At 46.8% G+C, this 27,959-nt stretch overlaps 1 protein-coding gene across 4 annotated transcripts; it reads left to right on the top strand.

Annotated features, from left to right (window-relative positions):
* The first annotated feature begins 68 nt into the window (after positions 1 to 68).
* LOC139702728 (liver carboxylesterase 1-like) lies at positions 69 to 27,748 on the top strand. 4 transcript variants are annotated; one of them, XM_071604695.1, is made up of 14 exons: positions 69 to 159; positions 3,778 to 3,982; positions 6,514 to 6,658; positions 9,459 to 9,592; positions 11,648 to 11,801; positions 13,803 to 13,907; positions 14,573 to 14,677; positions 17,140 to 17,178; positions 20,649 to 20,789; positions 21,816 to 21,896; positions 22,132 to 22,279; positions 25,788 to 25,919; positions 27,014 to 27,086; positions 27,365 to 27,748. In XM_071604695.1, exons 1-14 carry the CDS (start codon positions 108 to 110, stop codon positions 27,534 to 27,536), a joined length of 1,686 nt encoding a protein of 561 aa, XP_071460796.1. In that variant the 5' UTR covers positions 69 to 107; the 3' UTR covers positions 27,537 to 27,748. The 4 variants fall into 4 exon arrangements, with proteins under 4 accessions (XP_071460796.1, XP_071460795.1, XP_071460797.1 ...); XM_071604694.1 differs by having other exon boundaries at positions 3,775 to 3,982; XM_071604697.1 differs by lacking the exon at positions 69 to 159 and adding an exon at positions 4,202 to 4,366 and having other exon boundaries at positions 3,899 to 3,982.
* Positions 27,749 to 27,959: the final 211 nt, after the last annotated feature.

Here is a 27,959-nt window from a genome sequence, read left to right as displayed (position 1 = left end):
TTTTAGATTATGCAATTGGGCTGGGTAGGCGGGATTGGGGCAGGTCTTAAGTGCATTGCCTCCAAACCTCACAGAGACTTCCTTGGCCCTGGAGCTGTCCTTCCACGATGTGGCTTTATACTTTGGTGTTAGCCTTTTCATCTGCTTGCACAGCTTGGGGTGAGTCCTTCTGAAATACAGATACCAGAGGCCACAGTTGGAAATCCCTTTCCTGCATGGAAGTGGGTGGAGATACATTGGGGAAAAGGCATGGTAGTTCCCATCCCGCAGTGGTGCTCACTCTCTGGACTTGGAATTAGACTTGGAGCAGCTGAGCCCAGCCAGCCTGGGCCACTCACTGCAGACATTAGGCACGGGGAGGCAATGGCCAACCTCAGGCCTCACACATGAGGAATGGAGAGAACTTTTGCCTTGATTATTGATCCACAGCTGGATAGATTGTGACGCATGACTTCACACAGTATTAAAAATGTCAACTCAGGGATGGAGTCAGGGTCTGAATCCCAGCTCAGCACTTCCAACAGGGTGTCCTTGAGCTAGGTACTTAACTTAGCTGTGCCTGGGTTACCCTGTCTCTAAAATAGGGATGAAATTGTCCCCACTTTTTCAGGCTGTAGTGAGGATAAAATGGATGGTTCTTTCTAAAGCACTTAGGATGGTGCCTGGTCTAGAAGACATACAGAAAAAGGATTGATAAATAGAGGGGATGGTTTGAAATGCAGTGTTAAGAGGAAACTGGACATAGGGTAAAAATCAGACCAGGAGCTCTTGACCATTGCAAAGATAGTTTGTCACTCTTAGTTCCCAGGGGGTTGGCCACACCACTGAGCTCAGTCAGGAGGCAGAGGGCAGCGGGGGCTGCAGGTGAGGTCTTTGTTGTGATTTCCCTGGAAAGAAGAGATGAGGCAGGGGTGGTTTCTTGGGGTTCTTTGGGGGATTTTGGGACACAGGGGCTATCTCTGGTTATCTGGAACCTGGCTCGTGGTGATTTGGGAAGTGGATTCTAGCCCACGGTACGAGATATAGGAGGTGATTGAGATGTGGGGTCTGGATTGGTTGGAACCTTAGAGTGACAGTTCCTCTGAGATGAGCAAGGCCTCTCATTAGAGGCATCAGGTACAGAAAATAAATCCATGGTTAATACAGAAGTTCAATGAGGGATCTCATTGAACTATAACAGTGCCAAAGAAACTGAGATTCAGAGGGCATTGTACTCTCCCCAAATCACCTGGAAAATCATGCAGTGGTCTATCTCTGGCTCCTGAATCCAAGGCCAGGGCTCTGGACACCAGTGCTCTGACAGCCCAGGTATGTCTGGATTTTATCTTCTCTCTGGCCTGGGACTGAGTGTAAGGCAGAGGAAGGAAGGAACTGAATTTGTGATAGAATATTCCTTTATGCTGGTAACCTATTTCCATCTTTAGAAAGTTCACAGAGGCCTCTTTTGCACATCTGTTTAGTGGGCGTATGAACTTACCAGCAAGACTTTTTTTTTGGGGGGGGGGGGAGATAATGTAAAGAAACTAGAATGTACATCTGGAACACAGTAAGTGCTCAATATGTGCACACTGCATAGAAAGTAACTTGTTTAGGCCCTCCACCCTGTTGCTCATATTTCCATCCTGGGTAATCTGGCGTCTAGCCGCTACATCTGGGTTGAAGGTCATCATTGAAGTGACTGATCACATGAGCGATTTCTGCTCAGACTTCACCCTCCTTCACTTCCTTGAAGCGACAATCCAGTCCCTCCTCCCTGGGCTCCTGACACTCCACCCTCCTCCTGCCACCTCTCCGGTGGGTGCTCCCAATCTCAGCTGAAGCTGCCTCTGTGCTTCACCTCAGCTCCTGCTCTCCTCTCACCCTGGCCCCTGCAGTGAGTCACACACATCCATGGTGTGCACGCTCACCTTCAGGGGGACCATCCCCCGCCCCCCACCCACCTCCTTCCAGTCTGGAGGTGCCTGGTCTTGTGGCCTCTTGCCAGGACATCTCACTGACGTCCCCAGTGACCCTGCCTAACACAGAGCCATGTTCACACGCCTGCTCTTCAATCTTCTTTCCTCTACAAACACCCACATCTGGTTAGCGACCAAGTCCTCCCACAAATTCCTCATTTATATCTCCATAAAAATTTTCTCCTAATTATAAAAAAAAGGATCTATCTTCAGTGCAGAAATCTTGGAATGCACCAAGAAAAAAGCAACGTGCACTGCCGCATCCATGGACATTTCCGTAGACAAGTTTCCCGAGGGAAGAGACAGCTCCCTAATAATTAGTGAAAGAAGCATGGGGTCAGCTGTCAATAATGTGAGGCATGGACATGGTTTTGTAATGTGGTTTCCATGAGAGTTTACCGTGGTTTGGGCTACTCCTCTAGATGCTCTTTCACTTATGGGGAAGGGATTATGTTCTGATAAACTCATGATCTTAAATGTAAAAGAATCATAAGTCAAAATATCGTAAGTTGGAGACTAAATGTCCATGTTCTCACTGATTTCGCCCTGGTTCAATTGATAATGCTTAGCCACAAGAACAAAAACAGCCCAAGTGTGAGATAGGGATACTGTCTTGGAAATTGATTTCCCATGAAGACTTTACAAGGCCATTAATTCTGCTTCTGTTACAACAAGTCTGGATTATTCTTTTCTTTTCTGGCCACACACTTTGCGGGGAATGTGGACATATTGCTTGTATCCAAAGAGGAACATGCTGGGGGACAGGAGGATAGTAACCATGTCCTATAATGGGTGCTCTTAGACTGAGATTATTGAGGACAGACAAGAGAGGACTTCAGGGTGGCCATGGTCAAGTGTCTGAATCCACCTGCCTCAAGAAGGAAGATTAGGTTAGTTCACTCTGGTCCCGAATCAGGTGGAACCGGGTCAGGTGAGGAAGCTGCAGGGAGATGAGGAGCAAAGATCTCCTCCACAATAAAGGAGGTAGTGATGCCCAATCTCTCCTCATATATGGCCCTGCTAAGAACTAACAGAATATTCTAGAAGAGTTTTGAGTCCTTTACTCCAGAATTGTTCTTGCTGCTTTTTGTCCACTAAATAAAACCCAGTCCTTTAGCCTGGCATTCAAGGCCCTCTCTGACATGCACCTGCTCATTTCGGAGTTTCATCCCCTCCTCCTGGGCTCCAGCTGTATCCACAGCCCACTCTGGTGGGCTCTAAGCCAGGCCCCGTGTTTTCCTGTCTCTGATTTTCTGAACCTCTGCACTTTCTTTGATTCCTGCTTCAGCCCCTAATTCTCTTCCTTCATTCTCTTCTCTCCTCAGCAAGTCCCGGCTCCCTGTGATCAGAAGGTCTTGCTCCCTCTTCTACCTCCTGCAGCCCCTCCCTGGACCCTTGCCTAGGACACACAGCCTATTTCTTCCCAGATGAAGTCAAGAATGTCTGCGGCTCCTTTTCCCCACAAGGTCAGCCAGCCTGAGAATAGGGCCTCCTCTTGTTCATGCTCTTAACCAGTAAGCAGCTCAGTACCAGGGGGATACATACTTCTAGAAGCTTCTAAGAGGGAAACGAAAGGCCCTGTTCATTCCCAGAAGCTCTTCTTTTGTCACTGACTTTGACTGGACAAATTTATACCTCAATTCTAATTGACCTCGTCTATCAGCCCTTTCATTAGGCTGGACATTCTCCTTATCTCTATTTCACATAAAAAATACTCTGAGACCTAAAATTTTAGGTCACTTATTCAGTGTCACATGCCTAGAATGTGGCCAGGTCTGGCCTTTCCCCTCTAATGTCCTCATTTGCTCCCCATTTCCAGCAGGACACCCGTCCTCGCCCCCCGTGGTGGACACTGTGCATGGCAAAGTCCTGGGGAAGTACGTCAGCCTGGAAGGATCTGCGCAGCCCGTGGCCGTCTTCCTGGGCATCCCCTTTGCCAGGCCCCCTCTTGGGCCCCTGAGGTTTGCTCCACCGCAGCCGGCAGAGCCCTGGAGATCTGTGAAGAACACCACCTCCTACCCTCCTATGTAAGTGGTGGCCTGTCCCAGGGGGGTTTGTCCCTCCGTGCTGCAGGAGGCGGGGGAGGCCATCCTGGGCTTGGCTCTGCTTTCTTCTGGAATCTTCTGGAATCTTCTAGAACACTGCAGAGCCTTGAAATAGTCCGGACCTCTCAGGGACCTAGAGCCCTTTATTCAACACTAGTTCTTGAGCATCTAATCTGTGCCCAGCTTGCCCTTGGTTCTTAGAATCCATCGGTAAGCCAAAGAAAGATCCTGGCTCTATGGAGCTTCTAGTCCTGCAGAGAGAGTGCGTGAGATAACGAAAAACGCTGAAGATAAACAATGAATTATGTCATGCTGTGTTAGAACATGCTTGGTGATTAGTACGTTGGATAAAGAGCTGTTGAGCAGGTGAGAGAGATAAGAAGTAGTCATCTTATCTTTTTTATATTGAAAGTTGATGAGCTGGGAGTGGGGTGGGTGAAGGTGTGTGTCTGGGTGCATTGGAGGGTCACCTTGGTGAGTTCTCACCGCCCACCTGTGTCTAGTTATAGTCATAGGCAAAGCAAAGGTTGTTGGGCCCAGGAACCCTGGCCAGTGGGGTACAAGCCCAAAGATTCCAGATGTCCTCATGATCACACTAGAGCCCCTCAGACACCTACAGGTGTCATTTACGACTTTCATCTTCTCCTCATTGGGTATTTCTGGGATGTCCAGAATCCCACTTTTGGCTGCCTTCTTTCCAGTCCTTTCTTTAAAAAGTTAATATTCAGTTTTTAAATTCCTGATTGCGAGTGCCATACATACATATTGCAAATATGTTAGGAGATACAGAGAAGTGTGGGCGAGAAAATGAAAATCATATGCGGTCCCATGATCCAGGAGGAACTGCTGTTGACATTGGAGATCCTGTTGCAGCCTTCCTGCCTTGAAAATGGATGGTACATACGGGTAGTTGGAATGACCACCTTACTCATGGATCAGTGTATCATCAACTTTGTCTTGTGCCTTTAAATATCTGAACCTGGCATTGAATAGCTGCATTGAATTTGTTATTAAGATGCAATTGATTTCCTCCATGTCTCGCTTGAGTTCATTAAGTTGTTTTTGATGTTTTTGACATCATCATCACACTCTGAGGAACATCATGTAGCTAAATCATGATACCCGTTTATGGATATTTTAGGGTAAGTTCCAAGAAATGGAATTTCCCAAAGAGTGTGCGCCTTTTGTTAAATTTCCCTCAAGAAATATTCTGTGAATATTCCTGCCAACATTAGATGAAAATCTCCATGCAGCAGACCCTTAGCAATGCTTGAGGTTATTAAAAGAATGCTTTTGGGCAATTAGGTAAACAAAACAGTAACACAACAATCAAACAATAATAACTATCATTTTGGTCTTTATGTTGCATTTATCTAAATACTAGTGACGTTGAAATCTTTTCCAGCTTTTAACATTTGCATTCTAGTTTTTGAGTCATATTCCTGTTGTGCTTGGAAATCTGCGAACAACTCCTAAGAGAGAACAACTGCAAGACATGCTTTCTGGCTCCACTCTGCCACTTGATAATTGTGTCTTGCTGGCACTTGTGTGCCTTGTTTATGTCTTCTACATACTGGGGACAGCAATGCTTGTCTTCTGTGTCTATTGAGATCCAGAGATATTGCTTAGAATGTACTTGGGGACACCAATATTATATAGCAAGTGTCTTTTTGGCTGTGTGAACTAGGGCCGATTGTGGAACCTCTCTGTGACACAGTTTTATGATCTGTAAAATGTGGATAATAACAGATTCCCATATACTGGGGCTGATCTGAAGCACAAAGCAATTAGTCCATGAAAATAATTTAAATCAGGACCTGGCACATTGAGAGAACTCAACAATGTTATCAATTCCTTTATAAGTTGGATCTTGGAGACCTTTTCTCAGCGCAGCCAAGAGTGGTTGCCTGGGATAGGGTCACGATAGAATCTTAACATGCCAGGGGTATAAGACCCTTAAGAAAAGCACTCCTCTCATTTATACCTGGTGCATTGGAACCCAGAGCGGATGGCAATTCACCTAAGGTCGCCCAGCACATATGACTAAAGCAGGACTAGACTGCGGTTATGCTGAGGTTGTCCCACAGGATGTCACCCGCAGCCTGCTTCAGGATAAATGTATTCCATCTTAGTTGCTGAAGTCTCCCATGGTTACCTGGTGGAAGAACACAGTCATCCTATAGGCCAAACATTATTGGGACCTTGTCCTGGGAACGCTGGACATGTCAGCTCTCAGGGCAGGCCAGTGTGTGGGCAGCCTCCTTTCCTTGACCCAGGGCATCCCATAGGCTCCAGGAAAGGAAAAAGGGTGAAGTCCCTGTCATTCTGCATGATCTGGGGAGACTCAAGAGAGTCCCATGGTCCTCACCAAACTCCCAGTGAGCTTCTCACTCACTCCAGTGTGTCAAGTCCAGTGATAGCAGATCCACTGAGAAGCTTAAGGTCTGGCTCCAGGTGACACTTCTAGCCTCCATCTGCCTGAACCTCAAAGCTCCTTCTTTCTCCTCTCCCAGGTGTTCCCAAGATGCAGTGGGGGCGCAGAAGGTCTCCGATCTCCTTACCAACAGGAAGGAGAACATTCCCCTCCAGTTCTCTGAAGACTGCCTCTACCTGAACATTTACACTCCTGCAGACCTGACCAGGAGAAGCAGCCTGCCGGTGAGCGTGGGCCCCACTTGTCAAGACTTGGGAGTTTCAGTGTCTGGGATCTCTGGGTCTGAAGGCCATGAAGGCAGCTTGGGTGAGGGGCACCACAGGCCATGTGACTCAGGACCCAGAGGTTCCTGTGGCCACAGGAAATACAGGTGGCTCTTACCTCGGTTTGCCCTAGGGACTTCAGCCTCTGAGGTGGGGGAGATTGTGCTCTATCTGGAATGCACATTTCAGGTTTTTCATGTTCTCTGACACGAACAGAAGGACCAGAATGATTACTGCTGGTTTCTAGAATTAAGAATCTGATCTCCAGAGCAGTCTACTAGAGCTGGAAAGAATTTTAGAGAAACTGAGACCCAGATGGGGGAAAGGAGGCCACACAGAAGGGTGACAGGACCAGAGCTTGGGGCTTCTCATCTTTAAACCAATGTCCCTGAGCAGGCTAGGAAGTGGAGCACATGTGTCACCTTTCTACAGCACATACCCTGTGACCACTTCCACTGTCCCCTGAACACTGTCTCTGTCCCTTGACAGAGTTGTGGGTGGGCAGCAGCAGGGCTGGGACAACCTTAGAAGCACTGTCCTTGCTCAGGCCAAGCATCTGAGGTCTTATGGGAGATCATTTTCCTCACTAACTGCCGCTGGCTCAGGCTGATGCCCAGTGAGTCAGCGTTTTCCAAGAAGGAAGAGCCAGAGGTGGGCCGGCTGCCAGGAGCAGGCCAGAGGGTGAGGGACCTGCTGGAAGGACGTCGTACCTGAACTGGAATAAAGAGGGGGGCAGCTCCCAGCTAGTGCCCCAGGAGCACTCTGGCACGGTTCCCAAGAGTTGGGGAGGAGGTTTGAACTAGGGACTTTTGAAGTTGGTCCTGCATGTGCTTGTTAGACACAAGGCAGGGGGACAGGGTCCCTCAGTCACACACTTTTCCCACTCATCCTGCTGTTGTGTGCTCAGTGACCCCATCTGCCCAGCTGACCTCTGGGCTTAGGGGAAGCAGGAGCACGGGGCCTTCCCCCGCAGCCCCTGCCCTCCAGAACTTACCATCTGGCTGCACACACGTCCTGGCCTCTTCAGCCTGTCTGTGCTGACCTGTCCTTGAGCTCACTTTCACTCAGGTGACCTCGACTAAGTCCCTCCCTGGGGACAGCAGGGATCAGAGGTGCACGAGAAACAGGGGTCTGGGAGCCTGGAGGCAGGAGACCCCCAGCTGTGGACACAGGGTCTAGATCTCCAGGGTCTGGGTTTGGATCCTGGGTCTGCCTTGTCCTGGCTGAGAGTCTTGGGCAAGTTCTCCACCTCCCTCAGCCTCTGCTTCCTCTCAGGGAAGAATCCCATGTGAGTGTCTAATGATGGCGGTCGGGCTTCATCTCAGGGCTGGCTGAGTGCGCAGAGCGAGCCCTCCTGGAACTCAAGTTAGAGCTATAGTAGGACCTTCTTCCTGCCCCCAGTGGACTCACTGTGCTAGGGCTGTGGCCCTGGGTGGCAGGGAGTTGGGCAACTCAGACCATGGACTCTGGGGCCAGTCAGTCTGGGTCAAGCCCTGCTTGAACCACTTATTAGCTGTGGAACTTTAGGCAGGTTAATCCTCACATTTCTTGTTAAATGAGACAATATTAGTGTTTACCTTGTAGATAGTTAATTTCAAAGTACTAAAACAGTACTTGGTACTTCAGGTTATAAGTTCTTTTTTTATTACAACTATTATTATAATAATTCCCTGCTATGTGAACTGTTTAAATGCAAGAACTATGAATTTCAGATTATAATACCCACTCTTACCCTCTGGCTTTATCACAGTCTCTGGCATACAGAAAGCCTTTGGATAATGTTAGTCAAGTGACTGAGGCTTCCAGGATTGGTGATGTTAGGTGTTCTTAGGGGGGTGGGTAACATCTGGATGTGCAGGCGAGGCAGAGGCAGGTGCATAGGAAGGGTCACCTCGGGGGTGGGGTTGTGATTCCTGAGGAAATCATTCCTGCACAGGGAAGTTTATTCCTCACTAGAGTTAATGCAGGTGCAGCTGAAGTGCAAGAGCTGCCCCTTGCTTATGTCCAACTGGTTGACTGGTCCAGGCATGAGGACCATGGGAGCACTGGGGAGAACACAGTGTTCTTGGTTATTGCTGTTCCTCTGGTGACATGGCAGTTTTAAGAGCTTTGGGAGGACATAGGTCTGGCATAAAGGTGGGTACACTGAGTCAGGGGGTTCCTGGGCCCTGAGCAGGGGGACTTGGGGAGGTGAGAGACTGCCTTTTGCAACCTTGCTGGACTCTGGGTGTTTTAGTCAGCTTTTTCGCTGTTGGGACTAAAGGATCAGACCAGCACAACTCTAGGGAAGGAAAAGTTTATTTGAGGGCTCATGGTTTTAGAGTCTTAGTCCAGAGAAGGCCAGCTCCATTCCTCAGGGCTGGAGGTGAGGCAGAACATCATGGCAGAGTGTGTGGCAGAGGCGATCCTGAAGCAGAGAGAGACTCCAGCTCAGGTACAAAAGATATACCCCATAGCCACGCCCCCAATTAATCACTTCCTCCAGCCACATCCCACCTCCCTCTAGTTACCACTGGGCTAATTCCATAAGGGATTAATTTACTGATTGTGTTAAGACTCTTACAATCCAGTCATTTCTCCTCTGAACCTTTTTGCATTATCCCACACGTGAGCTTTTGGGGGCACCTCATATCCAACGTTAACACGGGTGGATGTTGCTACTGGCCTCTGTGAGTCACAGCCAAGATGTAGGCGACAGACCTCTGAGGTCTTCTCCAATTCTGCTTCCTATAACTAGTATGGTTGTGTCTGTGTTGCCCAGGTGATGGTGTGGATCCATGGAGGTGGTCTGGTGGTGGGCGGGGCATCCACCTATGATGGACTGGCCCTCGCTGCCCTTGAAAACGTGGTGGTGGTGACCATCCAGTACCGCCTGGGCATCTGGGGGTTCTTCAGGTAAGGCGCTGGACTCTCCTCCCTGCACAGTAGCCCCTGCATTAGTAAATATAAAGAAAAGAGTTTTATCTCACAGTTTGGAGTGGCTTCAATGGATTGGTCTTTGTGGAAGGCCTGTTATTCTGCATCAAAATATGGTAGAGACATAAAGGGAAACTGTACATGCAGAACTCACCACAGTGAGATGGGGAGACAGAAAGTGGGGTGTGGGGTGGTCTTGCTCTTTTTGGAACAACTCACTGTCTCTGAACTAACCAGATCCCATGAGCTCTAGGTTAACCCCTCTCAGGGTGGCACCCCAATGACCCGATCACCTTCCACCAGACCTCATCTTGCATAGGTTCCATAACTGATTAATATTGCCACAAAAGCTGCATCACATGATCCCTTAGGAGACAAACCACACCCAAACCATAGAAGCCACAAAAGCAAAAAGTTGATGTCCTTGCTCATGAAGTGCTCTGCTAAGGTCCTTCCTAATGCACCCTTCGACCTTCTCACTCCCAGTCACGCTTGGCCACTTGCTTCCAGGCTTTTGCATGTGCTATGCCCTCCGCTGGCATGGCTCCCCGAGCTGTCACACTCCTAATCACCCTGCGAGGAGTGGGCTTCGGGGTTGAGAGTCTCTGAAATGCTCCTCCTCCTTCCCCTGGGATCCTCTGGCACACGCAGTCCTCTGATATCGGTCATCGTGCAGCCCTGGGTGCGATGCCACATTCTGCTCTGGGAAAGGAAGCAAGGGCAGCGCCACGGAGGGAGCTCAGCGAATGCTGGGCTGGCAGGGTTCAGAGGGCCTTGCCAGCAGGCTGTCCAGAAGAGGCCAATCATTACCACAGGGCTCAGCGCAGACCACATGACCTCTCAGCAGCAGCCAAGCAGGTGCCTCTCACACACCTGAAATGCCTCCTTCTCCTGGGCCCGGGTCACTGTCCACTCCCAGTTGGCTCCTCCTTCTCAGCTGCCTCTCTGGCCCCTCCTGCTCCCCTTGCTCAGGCCTCTGGGTCTCCCTCTCCCTCCACTGATTCCCTGAGTGAGCCCAGCAGCACTTGGAACCCAGGTGCCACCTTAGCTGCCCCCTCCTACTGCCCTGGATGTGCACAGGGCACCTCCACTTCACAGGGACAGACCCCCACATACACCATCTCAGGCTCTCCTGCTGTCACACAGCCCCTGTGCCCCTGCTGCAGCTTCCCCCTCCTGGGTGGTCAAGGTGAAGGCCTGGGGCAGCCTGGAGGCTCCTCTGTCCTGGCTCCCCACCTTGGTAGGCCAGCGGATCCACAGGGCCCCTCCTGTAAATGCGCTCAGAATCCAGCCCCTCCCCCACTAGTTTCAAGGCTGTGTCTCTGGCTGGATTATTGTTGTGACCATATTCATAAACCTGTGACTCAGACGCGGTGACAGTCCACAGTGGCCAGTGATCATGAGAGGCACAGGGTGAGTCTCGCCCTGACTCTGTTGAGAGCTCCCAGGTCACTGATGGTGACAGAGAAGTCCCCTCCAAGGCCCCCAGCGCCTTCTCTAGTGCCTCTCACTCTAGCTACACTCACACTTTGGTGCCCTTGGCCCTGGGGCCTTCACACCTGCTGCTTGTCCTCCCAGAATTTCTCCTTTGGACATTTACAAGAAAGACCTGTGCTCCTTTCATGCTGGTCTCTACCCAATGCCACTGCCCCACAGAGGCCTTCCCTTGTGCTGAGATCTGAAACCCCCCCACTACCCCACCCTGCCTCTGTCATTACCTGTCATTACCTCGAATCACCTTCACTCATGAACATTGTGTTCTCTTTTCATCTGTTTGTGCTCTGGAGTGTGAGCTGAGTGTAGTCAGGTTTTGCCTGTTTGGTTCCTAAGGATGCTTTAACTCTTAGACTGGTGTAGGGTGCATAGTAGGTGCTCACTCAGCCCATCATTACTGGAAGAATGAATGGAGATTCCTTGCAGAGCAGTGCTACAGGGATGACAGTCAGGTGGTGACCACTGAGTCCCCAGCTCATCTCTGGTCCTGAGAGCTCTGCCATGACATCTCTAGTCCCACCCCACCCTGTTATCTTGCAGCACTGGGGATGAGCACAGCCCAGGGAACTGGGGTCACCTGGACCAGGTGGCTGCTCTGCGCTGGGTCCAGGACAACATTGCCAACTTTGGAGGGAACCCAGGCTCTGTGACCATTTTTGGAGAGTCAGCGGGAGGAAAAAGTGTCTCTGTTCTTGTAAGTGCTCCTGCCCCTGCCCCACCCCTGAACCTCTTGGTGACCAGTGGATCCAGCCACAGGCACATTTGTTTACAAGTCTGGATTCAGGGTAGACTCTGCTCTGCCTGGCTTTAGGTGGTGGAGGGTCAAGACCCGACTCTCTTGGCCTCCAGGAAGCTCAGAGCTCGGCTTCATGTCCTGGGGCCAGCAACATCTCTAGCTCAGCCTGCAACGGTGACTTTTCTCCTTTTTGATTTGATTTAGTTCTATTTCCTTTTCCTTATAGTTTTGACATTAGCACTCACCTCACTTCTCTTGGGAAACAGTGGTGGTTATAAATTACAATGAGAAGGGGCAAAGATATAATTTAGATAAACGATCCTTGGCTCCAAGGCAGATCTCCATGTTGAGAGGACTGGGGCACTGAGATCAGGCAGGACCCTCCTCTAAGGTGGCCTGATGACATGTCCATGCCCACAACGTGGGCAGCAAACTCTGGGACAATTTGCACTGGGGGAGGTGGGTGAGAGGATGCAGGGATGGGAGGTGACAGGAAGGATGGGGCATGGATGTGGGTCACAGATGTAACTTGGGTCCTGAGATTTCCTGCTAGTGAGGGGAATGGGGCTGGAGGACACTGAGGGAAAATGTGGGTGGTGCTGGGAGCATGAGAAACCCCTCCGTACCTCCGGGTCGAGCAGAGCGTCAGCCAGATTACGTATTTTCCTGTGGAATATTGTTCTCATAGCTAAATAATCAGGGGAAATCTTTATACATTTTTAAAGGAAGAGGATAAGGAAACATACAAATAAAATGAAGAAGAAAATAATCATCCACAATCACACACCTCAAGGATAGTGACTGGGCATTTGGACCTGTTTTTTTCTGTCTGTCTATCCATCCATCCATCTATCCATCCATCATCTTTACCCATCCTCCCTTTCTGTTCTATCCATGTTGCATTTTTTCCCCACAAAATTTCCCTTAACATACTACCATAACGTAAACATTTCCTTAATGTAAACATTCTTATGCAATATTATTATAATTATTTTAGAGAGAGAGGAGGGGGGAGAGAAAGAGAGAGAGAGAGAGAAATTTTTAATATTTATTTTTCAGTTTTCAGTGGACACAACATCTTTATTTTATTTTATGTGCTGCTGAGGATTGAACCCAGCGCCCCTTGCATGCCAGGCGAGCGCGCTACCGCTTGAGCCACATCCCCAGCCCTGCAATATTATTTTTATAATTATATAACATTCTGTTGCAAGAATGGAAAATTGTTTAGCCAATTTCACAATATTGGATCTTGGATTACTCTCAGCTTTTTTGTTTTACCATGTTAATAGTGTGAACATTTTTAGATATTTCTGTGCACCTCCAGGATCTTTTTCTTCTTTCTTTTTTGCAATGCCCTTGGCTTGGCAGCACATGCTCTGCCATTGAGTTACACCCCCAGCTCTTTTTTTTTTTTTTTTTTTTTTTGCTACTTGGTTTGAACCTTTTTTGTATTTTATTTACAGACAGAGTCTCACTGAGTTGCTTAGCACCTTGCTTTTTGCTGAGTCTGGCTTTGAACTCATGATTCTCCTGCCTCAGCCTCCCGAGTGGCTGGGATTACAGGTGTGCGCCACCCCACCTGGTCCCACCTCGTTGTTATGTGATCATTTTTCTTAGGATAAATTTTGCATACTGCAATGTAATCTGGGGCTAGGAATTGCCTAGCTGGTTTCCCAATACTTTTGATTATCACGATGAGCATGTGCCACATGCTTCCTGTCCTGTTCCTAACTCTGGGATCTGGCCTCTTCCTATTGAGTTTCTCTTAGGAAAGGTGGGCCCCACATGGAGCTGGGAAGCAGGCCAGCATAGTGAGGAAGTGTCATATCCACAGGGTGCCAGAGTATCCAGGTGAATGGGCCCAGGCAGCAGGGGCAGTTGGAGGGAGGCTGAAAGACAAGTGAGTCACTGATCTTCACCTTGTGAACATAATCCTCCTCCTCTCCACGTCTCTGCCAGGTTTTATCTCCTCTGGCCAAGAACCTCTTCCACAGGGCCATTTCTGAGAGTGGCGTGGCCCTGAGTTCTCTTCTGGTCAAGAAGAACACCAAACTTCTAGCTGAGGTAAGTCTCACCCTGGACAGTTCCCAAGCCCTTTCCTGTGTCTCCTGGAATCCTCAAGGGGCTTTGTTCTTATAGAACTCAGTCTTCACCCTCAAAGGATACCACACATGTGAATGGCTTGAGGCTCCTTTAGGGCCCACATTTAAATGATATTCTTACTTTCTGAAGTGCAAATCGTCTCATGCAGGCCTTTGGCAATTCTGCACAAGTTTTAGTGTGTGGAGACATGGTACACTTTTAAGAAGGTCACATGTATTAATTCTTCTCATGAGATAGGTGCAACCATTAGCTTATCTATGGGTAGGGAAACTGAGTCCAAATGATTCGTATGCGGTGGAGATGGGAGTTAAATCAGAGAGTGGTATTCTGGATTCCATGCTCTTCACCACAACTCCACACAGCCTCACTTTAGACATAATTTTGAGAACATTATGCCCATTTTAGCAAAGATAAAGTAATGGAGACACATATATATAAAGATATACTCATATCCCAATTCCAGTTAGCAACAGAGGCAACACTCTATGGGGCCCAGAACCCACTCCAGCTTGTCTAGAGGATCTTCAGCTGCTCCCTGCTGCCTTTAGAAGTTGACTTGCCATAGAACACCTTGTCTGTATGGAGACATTGCCCTTGAACTCTGCTGTTGCCTGTGATCTCTGCAGAAAGTTGCTATTACCGCTGGGTGTAAAACCACCACGTCTGCAGTCATGGTTCACTGCTTGCGCCAGAAGACAGAGGAGGAGCTCTTGGAGACCACGCTGAAAATGGTAGGTGCCGCCATCCCAGTGGCCCTTCCTCCTTGGCTTGACCCTGGGCTTCTCTCTCCCACTCATCTTAATCCAAGTTGGAAATTTCTTTTTTTATCTCTTATTATGAAATACTTCAAATGTAACAACCACTCTGATTGTAGGGGTTTTCAGAAAAGAGTCAAAATTTTTCTTGGTTGATTTAGAAGCTGTCTTAATTATAACACAGTAGTAGTCAAGTTTTCTAGATTTTCTGAGACTCTGTCTCATTTAGTATTCAAAACAATTATCTGTCATCTATCCAATTATATTGATATTATTTCATTAATCTTGTGTGAATCCATTCTTTACATTTCATTCATCTATTTTTATACCTTTTTAAGTTTTTTATATATTTTATTTGCATTTATTTATTTACTTTTTGTGGTGCTGAGGATCTAACCCAGTGCCTCACTGGTGCCAGGCAAGTGCTCTCCACTGAGCCACAACCCCAGCCCTCATTCTTCTTTGTTTAATCTGTCCATCATCCATGAATCATCGGTCCCACATACATCCACACTCCATTATCCAGTCCTCCAAAAGCAATGGTCTCCCCTTCACCTATTTGGTAGTTTTCACCTTTTGTCCATGTGTCCATCCAACTTCCCAATAGTGCTTGTATTAACCAACTCACTTCCTCCTTCTGTCCCTCCCTCCCTCCCTCCAGGCTAAGTGTGTGGGAGAGCAATGTCAGGAGAGGTGATGCAGACATAAATTGAACATTGTCCCTGCTCAAAAGGGCCAACACAAGGAGAAATGTAGCAATATACTTAGTGGTTTTGTGTGGTGGGAGGATAGAGAGGAGACACAGTCATTATAGCCATTAAGAGTGCTTCTTAGGGAAAGTGACATTTAAGGATTGATGGATTGTCAAGACAGTCTGTCGCCACAGGGAACTTACTAGGACAAACATGCAGAGGAAAGAACATGCAGGGCTAATGGGAGCTACATCCTAAGGTGGGGGGGAGGTCTGACTGTAAGCTTGGGGTCACTTGAGCCCCTGGTCTATCTTGACCTTGAACACCAGACAATACTTCTGGGCCCACAGGGCAGACTGCTAGCATAGTGCTCTGTATGTCCATGGATTGAGTTCAATATGGCCTTGGGAATTGAAGCTTGGTTTACCGACTTAAATAAGGTGATTAAAGTTTTCAAAGAATTAAGACACAGCTGTTTTGTGATACCTGGAAAGAAGCAAATACTTTAGCTATCCTCTATGTGACAAAAAGGAGCAAGGTTATATGGAAATAGATGGTGACCTTGGGGAAACCAAGAGACCTAAAATCTTGGAATCCCAGGACATATTTCTGAGATCTTTTGAATTTTTTGGAATTTTTTACATGTTTAACTACTGGCCCAGTACACACACACACACACACACACACACACACACACACACGCACACTCACATACACCACCCCTGGCTTGTGGGGCTACAACCCAGAATGGAGGAACCCCAGTGGTCCCTCTACATGTAGGGCAGGAAGTGAGGTATGATGTAACATTTCAATCACTGCAATCTGAACACATAGCAAAGGAAAGCATCTGTTGGAATGTGCTTCAAAGAGCTTGCTTAAATCATAGTTTTCTAACACCCAATGAAAAAACTCTTTCCAAGGTGGCTTGAACAAAAAGAAGAATACATCTTATAATGGAATCTCCAGGTAAGTGAGGAGTTCATGAGCAGATGGCTTAGGGCATGGCTGGATCCAGGTGCTGTTAAAATAGTGTTGAAGAATGTGCCTGTCTCTATCCCTCTGCTTGACAATCTTCTTTGTTGACTTCTCTCTGAAGTAGATTTGTCCCCTGGGGAGGTTAAAGATAATAGCACTCTAGATACATGTCCTATCTGCTTAGAAACTGTCTATCTCAAAAGCTTCAGCAATAGGTTTGGGGTAAACTCTGTTGGAGTGACACTGGTTTGTACCCATCCTTGTACTCATCTGTATGTTCAGGGACTTGGAACACCCCAGGTCACAGAGAGATGCCTGAAGACATGCAGAGGACAGGGGGAAGAGGGAAGCAGGGAGAGAGTAATGCCCTCTCCATCTGGGCATCCCACCTGCAGCTCCATTCCCCCCCACCCGAGTTGCCTCATCCACACCAATGCCCGGGGACCAATGTGTATGTTCCCTCCAGGGGAAAACGGGGTTCGATGCCAGTAAGAACAAGTAGGGGGAAGGATGACGAGGACAGGCAGCAAGAGCAGAGGTCCTCCCCGCAGCTCCAGGGAGCCTGACTCTGGTCCCCAGGTGTCTCCTCCCCTGGCTGCTGCCTGCCCCTCCTCCATCCTATGACTCTACTCTGGGCTCATGCCCAGTGGGGTCTGTGTAGGGTCCTCTGCCTCCGATTGGGAGAACCTGGTAGCTCTGGGGCACAGCTCAAAGGATCAGCTTTTAAACCAGGAAGCTTCTCACTCACATCCTCTGCCTTTGTCTTCACAGAAATTTTTTACTCTGGATATGCTTGGAGACCCCAGAGAGGTAAGGACCATTGGTTTCTTAATTACAGGTTTCAAATCTTATTAATACAATTAAGCTCTGAGATGCTATGAATGAACGGATTCTCTTTTGTGGACTCTTATTGCTGAGGCCCAGAGAGCAGAAGTAACTAGCCAGGGTAACATAGCTTAGAGGTCAGGAGGCAGGACTGGAACTCACCGCCATGGCTCTCAGTGCAGTGCTCCCAGTCACAAATTATATATCTCCCAGGATGAGCTACCCTCTTCTCATTTACATTCCCTGTGGGATAAGTGTGCTCTAGAACACGCTCAGGAGGCTAGATAAATGGATTAGGGGCTCAGAATCCTTCATTAAGGAGGACAGATATTCTAGGAGGCCACAGGACAAATTAGCTGTGCAGAAGGGGAGCCTGGGATCTCAGGCCTTAGGACACCACCCTCCTCATAGGATCCAGGAAACTCCAAAAGTGTCCTCCCATTTGCTTCCTCTTCCTCTCCCCCCTCTCCACAGTTGCCAGGGTCTGGAGACTTAGTTTAGTGCCATCTTTCAATCCCGTCCTCTGCTCCCTCCCTGGGGATCCCAAGACTTTTCTTGATCTTATCAGGATGAAATGGGATCTATCTACTCAGACATTCATTAAAGTGTTAAGGTGCCTTCTCAATGTAGGCACTTCGAGTGGTGAGCTTGATACCTCCTCAAAACTAATCGTTTCTCTAAAAGAGCTCAAGTTTAAATACAGATGCAATATCTGTTGTAGGAGATGGTTTAGCAACAGGGATGTGGCAGTGACAGGGACAAGATTCCCTGCCTTCTGGTGGGGGGAGATTGTAATAGAAAAGTAAAGAAACCATGTAGCGTGCTGGCTGATAGTCAGAGTCAAGAGAAAAAAAAGATATTGGGAAATGGGGACCAAGTCAGCCAATGGTTTAAATGTAAGCATTAGGATCAAGGGGTGGCCTGATGGGCAGTGACCTTGGGGTGGAACTCTGGGCTGGGGGAGGAAGCCAGCTGTCAAGAGGACTGGAGGATGAGGGTTTCTGGCAGAGGGAACAGCAACGGCAAAGATCCTGATGCAGGAGGCCTTGTGTGTGGAGTGGAGGCTGAGTGGGGAAGCAGGGTAGAGGTTGGGGGTGTCCTGAGGTAGGGGTGGGGTGGTCACTGGAAGGACACGGACTGTGATTCTGTGGGATATGGGAGGTGCTCAGAGGGCTTCAAACAGAGTGTGGACATGATCGGAGGTTTCCCAAAGGTCTGGTGACTGCAATATCAGTAGGGGAAGGGGCAGGGCAGGGGCAGGGACAGCCCTGGGAGCTCAGTGCTCTGTAGCTGCACAGCAAGGGATCCTTGTAGCTCAGACCAATGGAGGGGCAAGAAGTCTGCTGTCCAGACTTTTCTGAAAGAAAAGATGACAGACTTGCTGATATATGGTATGTGAGGAGTCAAGGAAGAAGAGGAGCAACGGAAGCCCTGAGTCCTTGAACCCCACACCCCGTTGCTTCCGGTATTAAGCAGCTTTCTGGTACTATAATGGATATTTGAGATGATCAAGTTATAAAGAGGAGAAGGTCAATTGAGCTCACATTTCTGGAGGATTTATTCCGTGATTGGTGAACCTGTTGCTTTGGGCCTATGGCAGCACATCACCCCAGGACTGGGAGAAGAGCAAAACCACTCAACTCTATCTGGGGCTCTGGGGGTAGAGAAAGATGGACAAAGAGAGGGAGGGAGAGAGGGGGAGAGGGAGAGACTTGGGAATTTTTATATAATGAGGGCATGTACCCAGTGACCTGAAGATTTTCTACTAGGCCCCATATCTTCAGGTCTCCACCCCTCCCACTACTACCACATGCTGAAGGTTAAGCTTCAACACATGGACCTTAGCAGCCCCATTGAATTAATTCTTCATATGTGAGTGCCAGGGATGTGCCAGAGATTGTGCAGAAAGTGTGCTCTATCCTCTGAGCCTCTCTCCTGTTCCTGCTCTAAGGCCCTCCTTCAAGCCCAGGCCTCTGTGACATTACTGGAATTAGTCCTGCTCACCTCTGTCCCTTGCTTATGCTATTTCCACTGCCAACAGCTTTCATAACAAAAGCCCATGCAGATGCCAAACACCTGAACCATGTGCCCTGCAGACTCTTCCTTCAGAGGAGCTGCCCCTCCTGCTGGCTTCTGGGCAGGCCTCTCAGAGCCACGCAGCCTTGCTAAGGCACCCAATCCAAGCCCTCTACTGTCAGCTCAGGGAGCAGGATCTGGCCCTTGTCTTGATCTATTACTCCCCCAAATAGGGAATCAAGTCTCAATGTAGGTATCTCGAGTGGTGAGCTCGATACCTCCTCAAAACTAATCGTTTCTCTAAAAGAGCTCAAGTTTAAATACAGATGCAATAGATACTCCTCAGTTACAGATTTAGTATTTGGGAATTCACTTCTTTTCTAACACATTTTTGTAACCACCAGATAAATACCTTGACACATTTGTGGTCATTTGAAACATTAAATGCAAAGCAGTAAGGAGTTGAGTTTCTGTGAGGTCCATGTTCCCCTCTGAGGTCACACAAGGAAATACCCAGTGTCTTGTTTCATCTCTCTTGCTAACAAGTACCCTTCTTGTGGTCTATATAGCACCGCTTCTTTTGCAGTATTTGCTTTTGTTGGTGATTTCTCTGTTTATAATGACTCTAAGGCATAGTGAAGAAGTGCTGTCTAGTGTCCCTAAGCATGAGAGGCTGTGCTGTGCCTTGAAGAGAAAATACATGTGATAGTAAGCTTTGTTCAGGGTGTTTACGATGCTCTTGGCCATGAATTCAATATTAATGAATCAAGAATACAGTCCATCCAAAGAAGAAGCGGAGATTTGCCTGTCTGTAAGTGAGGTCAGTCTGGAAAACTGTCATGCAACATCTTTGGTGGAGACACAACCATGGGAAAGATGGAGAAGCAGCTCCATGTTTAAAAAGCAGAGTGGACAGCAGTGTTGTAAGGCAGAAGCTGTAGAAATCTGCAGTGATGTTACCCAAGGTTGAGAAAATGTTAAATGAGTCCCAGCTGATGTTTTATTATAAACGGATTCTGCATGTAACGAATTCTTTGTAAGGGATCTATATCATATGACGTGTCTAAAGAGCAACCCACATGGAGACGAGAGTCTCACAGGGCCTTGATTCTGGACTTCCCTTTGGACCAATGGCCCAGCTATTTGCTAATTCAGCACTCACTGCGATCTGACAAACACGACTACGACAGTGAGAATCCAGTGCCTGTGTGTGCGTTTAAAATTGAGATGGATATTATAATTATTTATATGTAATATATACTTTGGGTGATATATTTCCCATTCCCTGACCACTATCACGTTGCCATCCCTAGCTTCCTGGTTACAATTCTCCCCTCACTGTGTCACAGACTTAGCTCCCTTCTGAGTTTTGTGGCCCTGCCCAGAGTCATGGAAGTCTGTGGTGCTGGCGTGTTGACTGCTCTGCTCTCTTTCCCCAGAGCACTCCCATGATACCCACTGTAATGGATGGTGTGGTGCTGCCCAAGACACCAGAGGAGATTCTGGCTGATAAGATGTTCAACACTGTCCCCTACATTGTGGGAATCAACAAGCAAGAGTTTGGCTGGATTTTGCCCACGGTGAGAATGTGCAGACCTCTTACACAGACTCCTCTTCCTCCCCCATCCTCCCTCTGACATCTGGACCCAGAATGTCTCTTTTCTCCAAGGCCCACTGTGAGTCTGGGAAACTTCACCACTGGTCTGAGTGGACACTGGACATTTCTTTATAAATCTTCTCTGGGATGGTACAGCTCTCTTGACTGGTACCGCCCTGTGGACCCTTCTCCCCAAGCACTCATTGATTGTCTTCCTAATAACGAATACTGACTTGTTCAGGATGGGCGGGTCTGCAGAAACCATAATAGTGCACACTGACGAGGTTTAGAGGAAAAGAAGCAGGAGCTAGATCTGGGCACAGCAACTTCTTCCTTGGGCTTGGACTCACAGGTCCTAGGGGTTCCCATGGGTGCTCCCAGCACTTCTCTGGAAAGAGTTAGAGGAACTTGCTTATATGTTAGTTACATTGGCTCCAAAAAGCCAGATTTTGGCTGGAGAAGATCCCATTTTGACTGGAAAGCATTGAGATTTCTCATGTAGGTGTTTCAAGGGGGCCTAGGGTCATCCTCGGCCATGGCCTTAGGCTAAAAAAGCCAGGCTAGAGTGGGATAGAGGGCAGAGTGCAGAGGTTGAACAGCATCTTCACAGGTTGGGAGTTCTGCAGTTCTCACTTCAGAAGTGAGAACTTCAGGTTATGCCAAAGAAAAAATTCATCATGATGGATTTCGACTTCCAGAGACATTGGAGTGTGTGGAGTAATGGCCTGTGCTCTCTTGTTCTGAGCTCTCTGCTTCAGCACTACCCTGGCTTCAATTTCCCTCACTGCCCTGATGACCATGTGCCCCCTAGCCTGGTATTTATATGTTCAAGTCATCCCTTTTATATACCTTGAGTTTCTATATCCAAGTCCATTTACTTGATAGTTTTTCAATCTAATGAATGCACCTGCACATCAAGACCCCAAGAGAACCTTCACAGGCATTGACTTGCTAGGTTCTTCTTGTTAATTCCTGATGATTCAGAAATGCTTAATGCCTTTTTTAATAGATGATGGGATTTCCCATCTCTGAAGGCAAGCTGGACCAGAAGACGGCCACATCACTCCTGCAGAAGACTGGCTCTCTTCTGGTAAGAAGTCGAAAGAGTTATGGGAATTGACTGAGAAACAAAGAACAGCTGGCCTTGCCCTGTGTCCCAGACCAACTCAATGGCAGAAGAAAACCTGACACCTGTGTTCCTTCCCCATCTGTCTGCCTTTCCCTGCCACCCCAGGAGGGATTTGCACAGGGCCCAGGAGGTTCACATCCAGGGAACCTTCTGCATGGCTCTCCATGTGGAGGATCTCATTCTTGATGTATTTTAGGGGATCCAAGATGAACTGACTCAAATGGCCACTGAGAAGAATTTTAGAGGGACAGATGACCCTGTCAAAATCAAAGACCTCTACCTGGAGTTGATGGGAGATGTGTTATATTGTATCCCATCCGTGACTGTGGCCCGTGGTCACAGAGGTAAGGCACAGAGGTTGCATAGGAGAGGGACACTGTCACCTCCCAATATCCAGTCACCTATGGGCAAAGAAAGTGGAGGAGGAGCACATACAGTGCAATAAGATGTTCAGAGAGGGGAGACAGAGAAGGAGAGGGAACACATTCATAGAACTTTTTAAAATCACAAATTGACAAACAATATTTGCATAAACTTATGGAGTGCAGTGTGGTTATTATTTATGAATACAGTGTTCAATAATTCCATCTCCTCAAATACTTGGCATTTTTTGCAGGGAGAACACTTGACATTTCCTTTCAGTAACTATTCAGTGCAAAACACTCTATTATCAACTGTGTTTACCACACTGTGCAGTAGAACAACAACAAAAGAGAAGACCAACATTTCCCCAACTGGTATTTTGTACTCTTTTACCATCACCCTCCTTTCCTCCTCATCTCTCCCCTGTTACCACCATTTTATTCTTTCTTCTAAGACTTCTATTTGAGCTATAAGTTGTCACATGTGGTACTTGTCTTTCTGAGTCTTATCTCCCTCAGCATGTTGGTCCCCATTTCAACACGTTATCTCAAATGATATCATTTTTTTCTTTTTAAAGACTAAATAGTGTTCCATGTGTTTCTCTACCACATTTTCTTTATCTTTTCATCTGTTGATGGACATAGTTAATTTCATGATTTGGCTATTGTGAGTAGTTCTACTGTGAACATGGGGTTGAAGAGATCTCTCCAACAAACTGCTTTCAAATCTTTTGGGTAGATACTCAGAAGTGGGGTTGCTGTATCATGTGGTGATTCTGTTTTTAGTTTTTCAACAACCCCAATCTTGTTTGACATCTGTACCAACAGTATTAAAGTGTTCTTTTTTCTTTTCATCTTTGTTAATATTTTTCCCTTTTATTTTGGTACCTGGAATTGAGCCCAGGGGTACTCCACCACTGAACTTCATCCCCAGCCCTTTTTGTTTTGAGACAGGGCCTTCCTAAGTTGCCGAGGATGGCTTTGAACTTACAATCCTCCTGCCTCAGCCTCCTGAGCTGCTGGGATTACACATGTGCCCCATGGTGCCACGTCACCCTTTTTTCTTTTCCATTCTTTTTGATAAAAATCATTTGGACTGGGGTGGGTGATACCTCATTGTACTTATAGTTTGTGTTTTCCCAGTGATTAATGACATTGAGCACATTCTCATCTACCTGCTGTTCATTTATACGTCTTCTTTTCAGAACACAGGGCCCTTACCCACTTTTAAATTGGTTGTTTTGTTTTGTTGCTGTTGTCCAAAGCCCTGCAGAGCTTATATTTAACTCTTTAATGCATTATGGCTTGCAAACCTTTTCTCCCGGATTGCAGGTTGTTTTTGCACACTGTTCCTTGTTTTCCTTGCTTGAAGGAGCTGTACAGTTCGATGAAATCTCATTTGTCAGTTTTCACTTGTGTTGTCCCCACTTTGGGAATCAAATCCAGAGTCTTTCATCCATTTTTTTTAGTAATTTTTGTTTATGTTATGATATAGTTTCAATTTCCTATTTCTTCAGGTCAAAATCCAGGTTTCTTAATATTCTTTATCCAAGAGACTGTCTTTTCCCATTTTGTATTCTTAGCACCTTGTCAAAAATCAGTTGACTGCACATGCCTGGATTCATATCTGGGCTCTCTAGTGTGTTCCATTGATAGATGTGTTGATTCTTTTCTTCCAATAGTGTGTTATTTTAACTACCATAGTTTTTAGTATACTTGAAATCGACTGGGGTTACATCTCTAGCTTTTTTTTTTCCACTCATGATTACCTTGATCCAGTTTTTTGTTTGTTTTATGTGAATTTTACAATTTTTTCCCTGTCTGAAGAATGATGTTGGAATTTTGATAGTGATTTCACTGAACCAGTAGATCACTGTGACTAGCATGGATATTTTGACAATATTACGTCTTCCAAACTGTGATCATTGGGTATCTTTTTTTGTATTTGTGTCATCTTCTATTTCTTTCATCAGTGTCTTATAGATTTTAGTGTCCTAGAAACACAACACTTCAGTTAAATTTATTCCCATTGAGTTTTACCTTGTTGTAACTACTATCTGTGGGTTGTTTTCTTGATTTCTTTTTTTTTTTTTTTGGCCAGTTCAGTGTGAGTGTATAGAGAATTTTGCATGTTGATTTTGTATCCTGCAATTCTACCATATATGTTTGCTAGTTCACCATCTTGCAGGAAAATCTGTGGGGTTTTGTACCCATAAGATCATGTCATCATTGAACAGACTGTTTCATATCTGCCTTTCCTAGTAGGATGTCTCTTTTATAGTTTTTTAATTTAAATTCTGTTTTCTGATATAATGAGAGCTGCCTCTGTTCTCTTGGTTTTCATTCGTGTACAATACTATTTCCATCCCTTCACCTTCAGGCTACATACATCTTTACAATCAAGATGAGTCTCCTGTGGGAGACTGTCCTTTTTGTTGGAGGATTTAATCCATTTATATTCAAGACAATTACTGATAGCGAGGTATTTACTGATGCCATTTTGTCAGTTGCTTTCTGGTTGTTTTTAAAATACCTTTTTCTTTCTTCCCCTTTTGATGTCTTCCTTTGTGCTTTGATGGTTTTCTGTCATGGTTTTCTTTGAATTCTTTCTATTTTTGTTTTGTGCTTCTATTAAAGATTTTTGCTTTGTTGTTACCATAAAGCATACTTATAACATTTTACACTTATACCAGCCTATTAATAACTTTAATCACAAATAAAAATTCTGTACTATATCCTCATGCATTATATTTTTGATATAAGAATTCATGTATGAATTTTGTGTTTGAATTTGTCATGATAATTTTTTTCAGTTATAGTTTTATTTATATCATTGACTTTTGTACTTTAACATGTTTTATTTTGTTAGTGTCTTTGTTTCAGCTTAATGACCTCTCTTTCACAAAACCTATAGGGTGTGTCCAGAGGTAATTGATTTCATAAGCTTTTGTCTGGGAAAGTTGTTATTTCTTCCTCATTTCTGCATGATAACTTTCTTGGATACAGTATTCCTGAGATACAAGAAACAGATTGTTCCATCTCTACATATATGTTCATTTAAATATACTCATTTTTAGACAAGGAGCTTGGATTTGCTTCACTCTTGTCTGAATGGGTGAAAACAGCCCTGGAAATGCTCAAAACTGGGCTGAATAGAAGGTTGTAAATTATGCTTGAAGGAATGAGCTCTAGTGTATTTTCAATGAAAACACCCAGCATCTTTAGTTGATACATTGTGTATTTCCATTATGTAAAACAACAAACAAAAGTCTTTAGTAGAAAAGCAAAGTAAAAATACAAAGACTTCAAAGCATACAGAAATATCTGGCCCAAGTCCCATTTCCTCCTCAACCAGCTATTAGGCAAGTTACTGTGCTTTCCCCAAACTGTCTCTCTCCCATGCCGATAGCCAGGGGCTTCCTGCACAGCCAGAGACCTTGAGACCGTCCAGCTGGTGATGTGAACTGTGCACAAATCTGTGTCTTCTCAGATGCTGGAGCCCCCACCTACATGTATGAGTTTCAGTATCGCCCGAGCTTCGTACCAGACATGAGACCCAAGACGGTGATAGGAGACCATGGGGATGAAATCTACTCAGTCTTTGGGGCCCCAATTTTAAAAGGTAACAGCTCTGTGCTTGTCTGTGAGCTTGCAGTCAGGAGGTCTGGGTTCCAGTCTTGCTTTGGTGGCCTTGAGCAAGTTCTCCTGCTGTCCCAGGCTTAGCTTCTGACTCACTGTAATGGGCCTGAGCTACATGGGGCAGTTCCCAGCCTCTCTACTGTGCAAGGAGGAGGCGTATCCATGTGCCCTGAGCCAGAGTCACTCTCAGAATCCTGAACTGTGATATCAATAAGAGAAGCTAGGGGCCACCTGCAGGGCACTGTTCCAGGTCGAGAATGCCGCTCTTGATTTTTCATTCAAAGCAGTATATTAGGATGTGGGGGGAGGGGGCTAAGGTCAGAATTGTGCTCAACTTGAATCCAGTGTCATATGTGTCTTGTCACTCAGTCTTCTAATATATCTAAATTTGCATATTACCATCTATGTTTGATAATATACTTTTTCAAAACTTTCCATAAGTGTCTTAAATTAATGAACTCTCAGCAGTTGCACATGACTTTTGAGCCACTTTATGACCGTTCAGGGCACACCTGCACCTCTGGGTGCCTCCCAGTTGGGTAGCTCCTTAGTGTCATTGCAGTCTGATCTTTCTTAGACTCCGTGAAAATGTGACTGTGTTTCAAAAACCCAAGAGCCAGCAATCCTTCAAAGCAGAGGAAGCTTCTTATGTGGCCTTTGGACCCTGAGTGGGGAGTGACAGGCAGGTGGGCACAGAAGACAAAGGCAGTCAGCTTCCTGGTGGACTGCATGCCTTTGCCAAATACTAGACCAGCTGTTCTCAAGCTGAAAGTGCACACCAAGGGACAGGGTCTTCCTGAAATGCACATTGTCTAGGAGGCACAGAGTTAGGGCCAAGAGTCCGTCCCCCTCCCTCCCTTCCTTTCTTTTTTCCCATTATAATCATACATAATGGTGGGAGTCATTAGCCATATCTGTGTGTGCACATAACATCATTTGTTTAAACTCATTCCCTAATACCTTCCCTTTCCCTCCCCTCTTCCCACAAGCTGCCTGTCCTACAAACTCCCAGGTGCTGCTGCTGGCCCACACAACCCACTTTGAGTAGCAAAGCATTTTTTCCTTCTGCCCCAACAGGGGGCACCTCAGAAGAGGAGACCAACCTCAGCAGGATGGTGATGAAATTCTGGGCCAACTTTGCTCGCCATGGGTGAGGCTGGTGGCAAAGAGGGAGCAGGGTGGGTGGGTGGGGTGGCAAGTGGTGGGGCCTACCTGTTGGGAAAGAGGGGCTTCTAAAGTTTGACTGACCAGATCCCTGACCCTGTGACCACAGCATGGTGACAGTTAGTGCACAGGCTGCTCCAGGAGATGGAGAGCTCCCTGTCTCTGGAGGTGCATGTGCCTCTTGGCAGAAGCTCCAGGCAAGTCTCAGGATATTGTTGGGACCACTAGCAGCTCTGGGCAATTTCTGTTTGATTTTGTTCCTAGGAACCCAAATGGGGAGGGGCTGCCCCATTGGCCAGAGTATGACCAGAAGGAAGGGTACCTGAAGATCGGAGCCAACACCCAGGCAGCCCAGGGGCTGAAAGAGAAGGAGATGGCTTTGTGGACTAAGCTCAGAGCCAAGAAGCCTCCTCAGAGAGAACATGTGGAATTGTGAATGGGAGGCCGAGCCAGCCTCAGGAGACCAGAGGCGCCCCAACGGGGGTGTTCTCCAGGAGGTGTTTGTAGACCGAGGAGACATCTTATTGTGGAAGCTGGAGAATTGTGTGGTGTAGGTGGGGACAGTCCAGGAGGGGAAGTTTTTGTACTTGTGGCCTTGATTTGCAGAATGAATGTTCATTTGGAGACCAAATCAGAGTCTGTGTCTTGAACTATAACTGAGTCCATTCTCTCAGAGAGATGTCATCATCATACATGTAAGAAGAATCACTATCGAGAGTTTAGTACAGTGCTAAAGGCCAAACGTGGTATAATATGAGAATATAAAATCCTGGGGCACCACAGACCCACGGGGGAGCTCAAACCCACATAGACTCATCTCCAAGGATGTCTCTCGGGTGCTCATCAGAAAGACGGTGGG

The sequence above is a fragment of the Marmota flaviventris genome, chromosome 18, assembly GCF_047511675.1.
Source record: "Marmota flaviventris isolate mMarFla1 chromosome 18, mMarFla1.hap1, whole genome shotgun sequence".
Classification (NCBI taxonomy): domain Eukaryota; kingdom Metazoa; phylum Chordata; class Mammalia; order Rodentia; family Sciuridae; genus Marmota; species Marmota flaviventris.
Note: the sequence above shows the minus strand (reverse complement) of the source record. Positions and strands in the feature narration are given on the sequence as shown.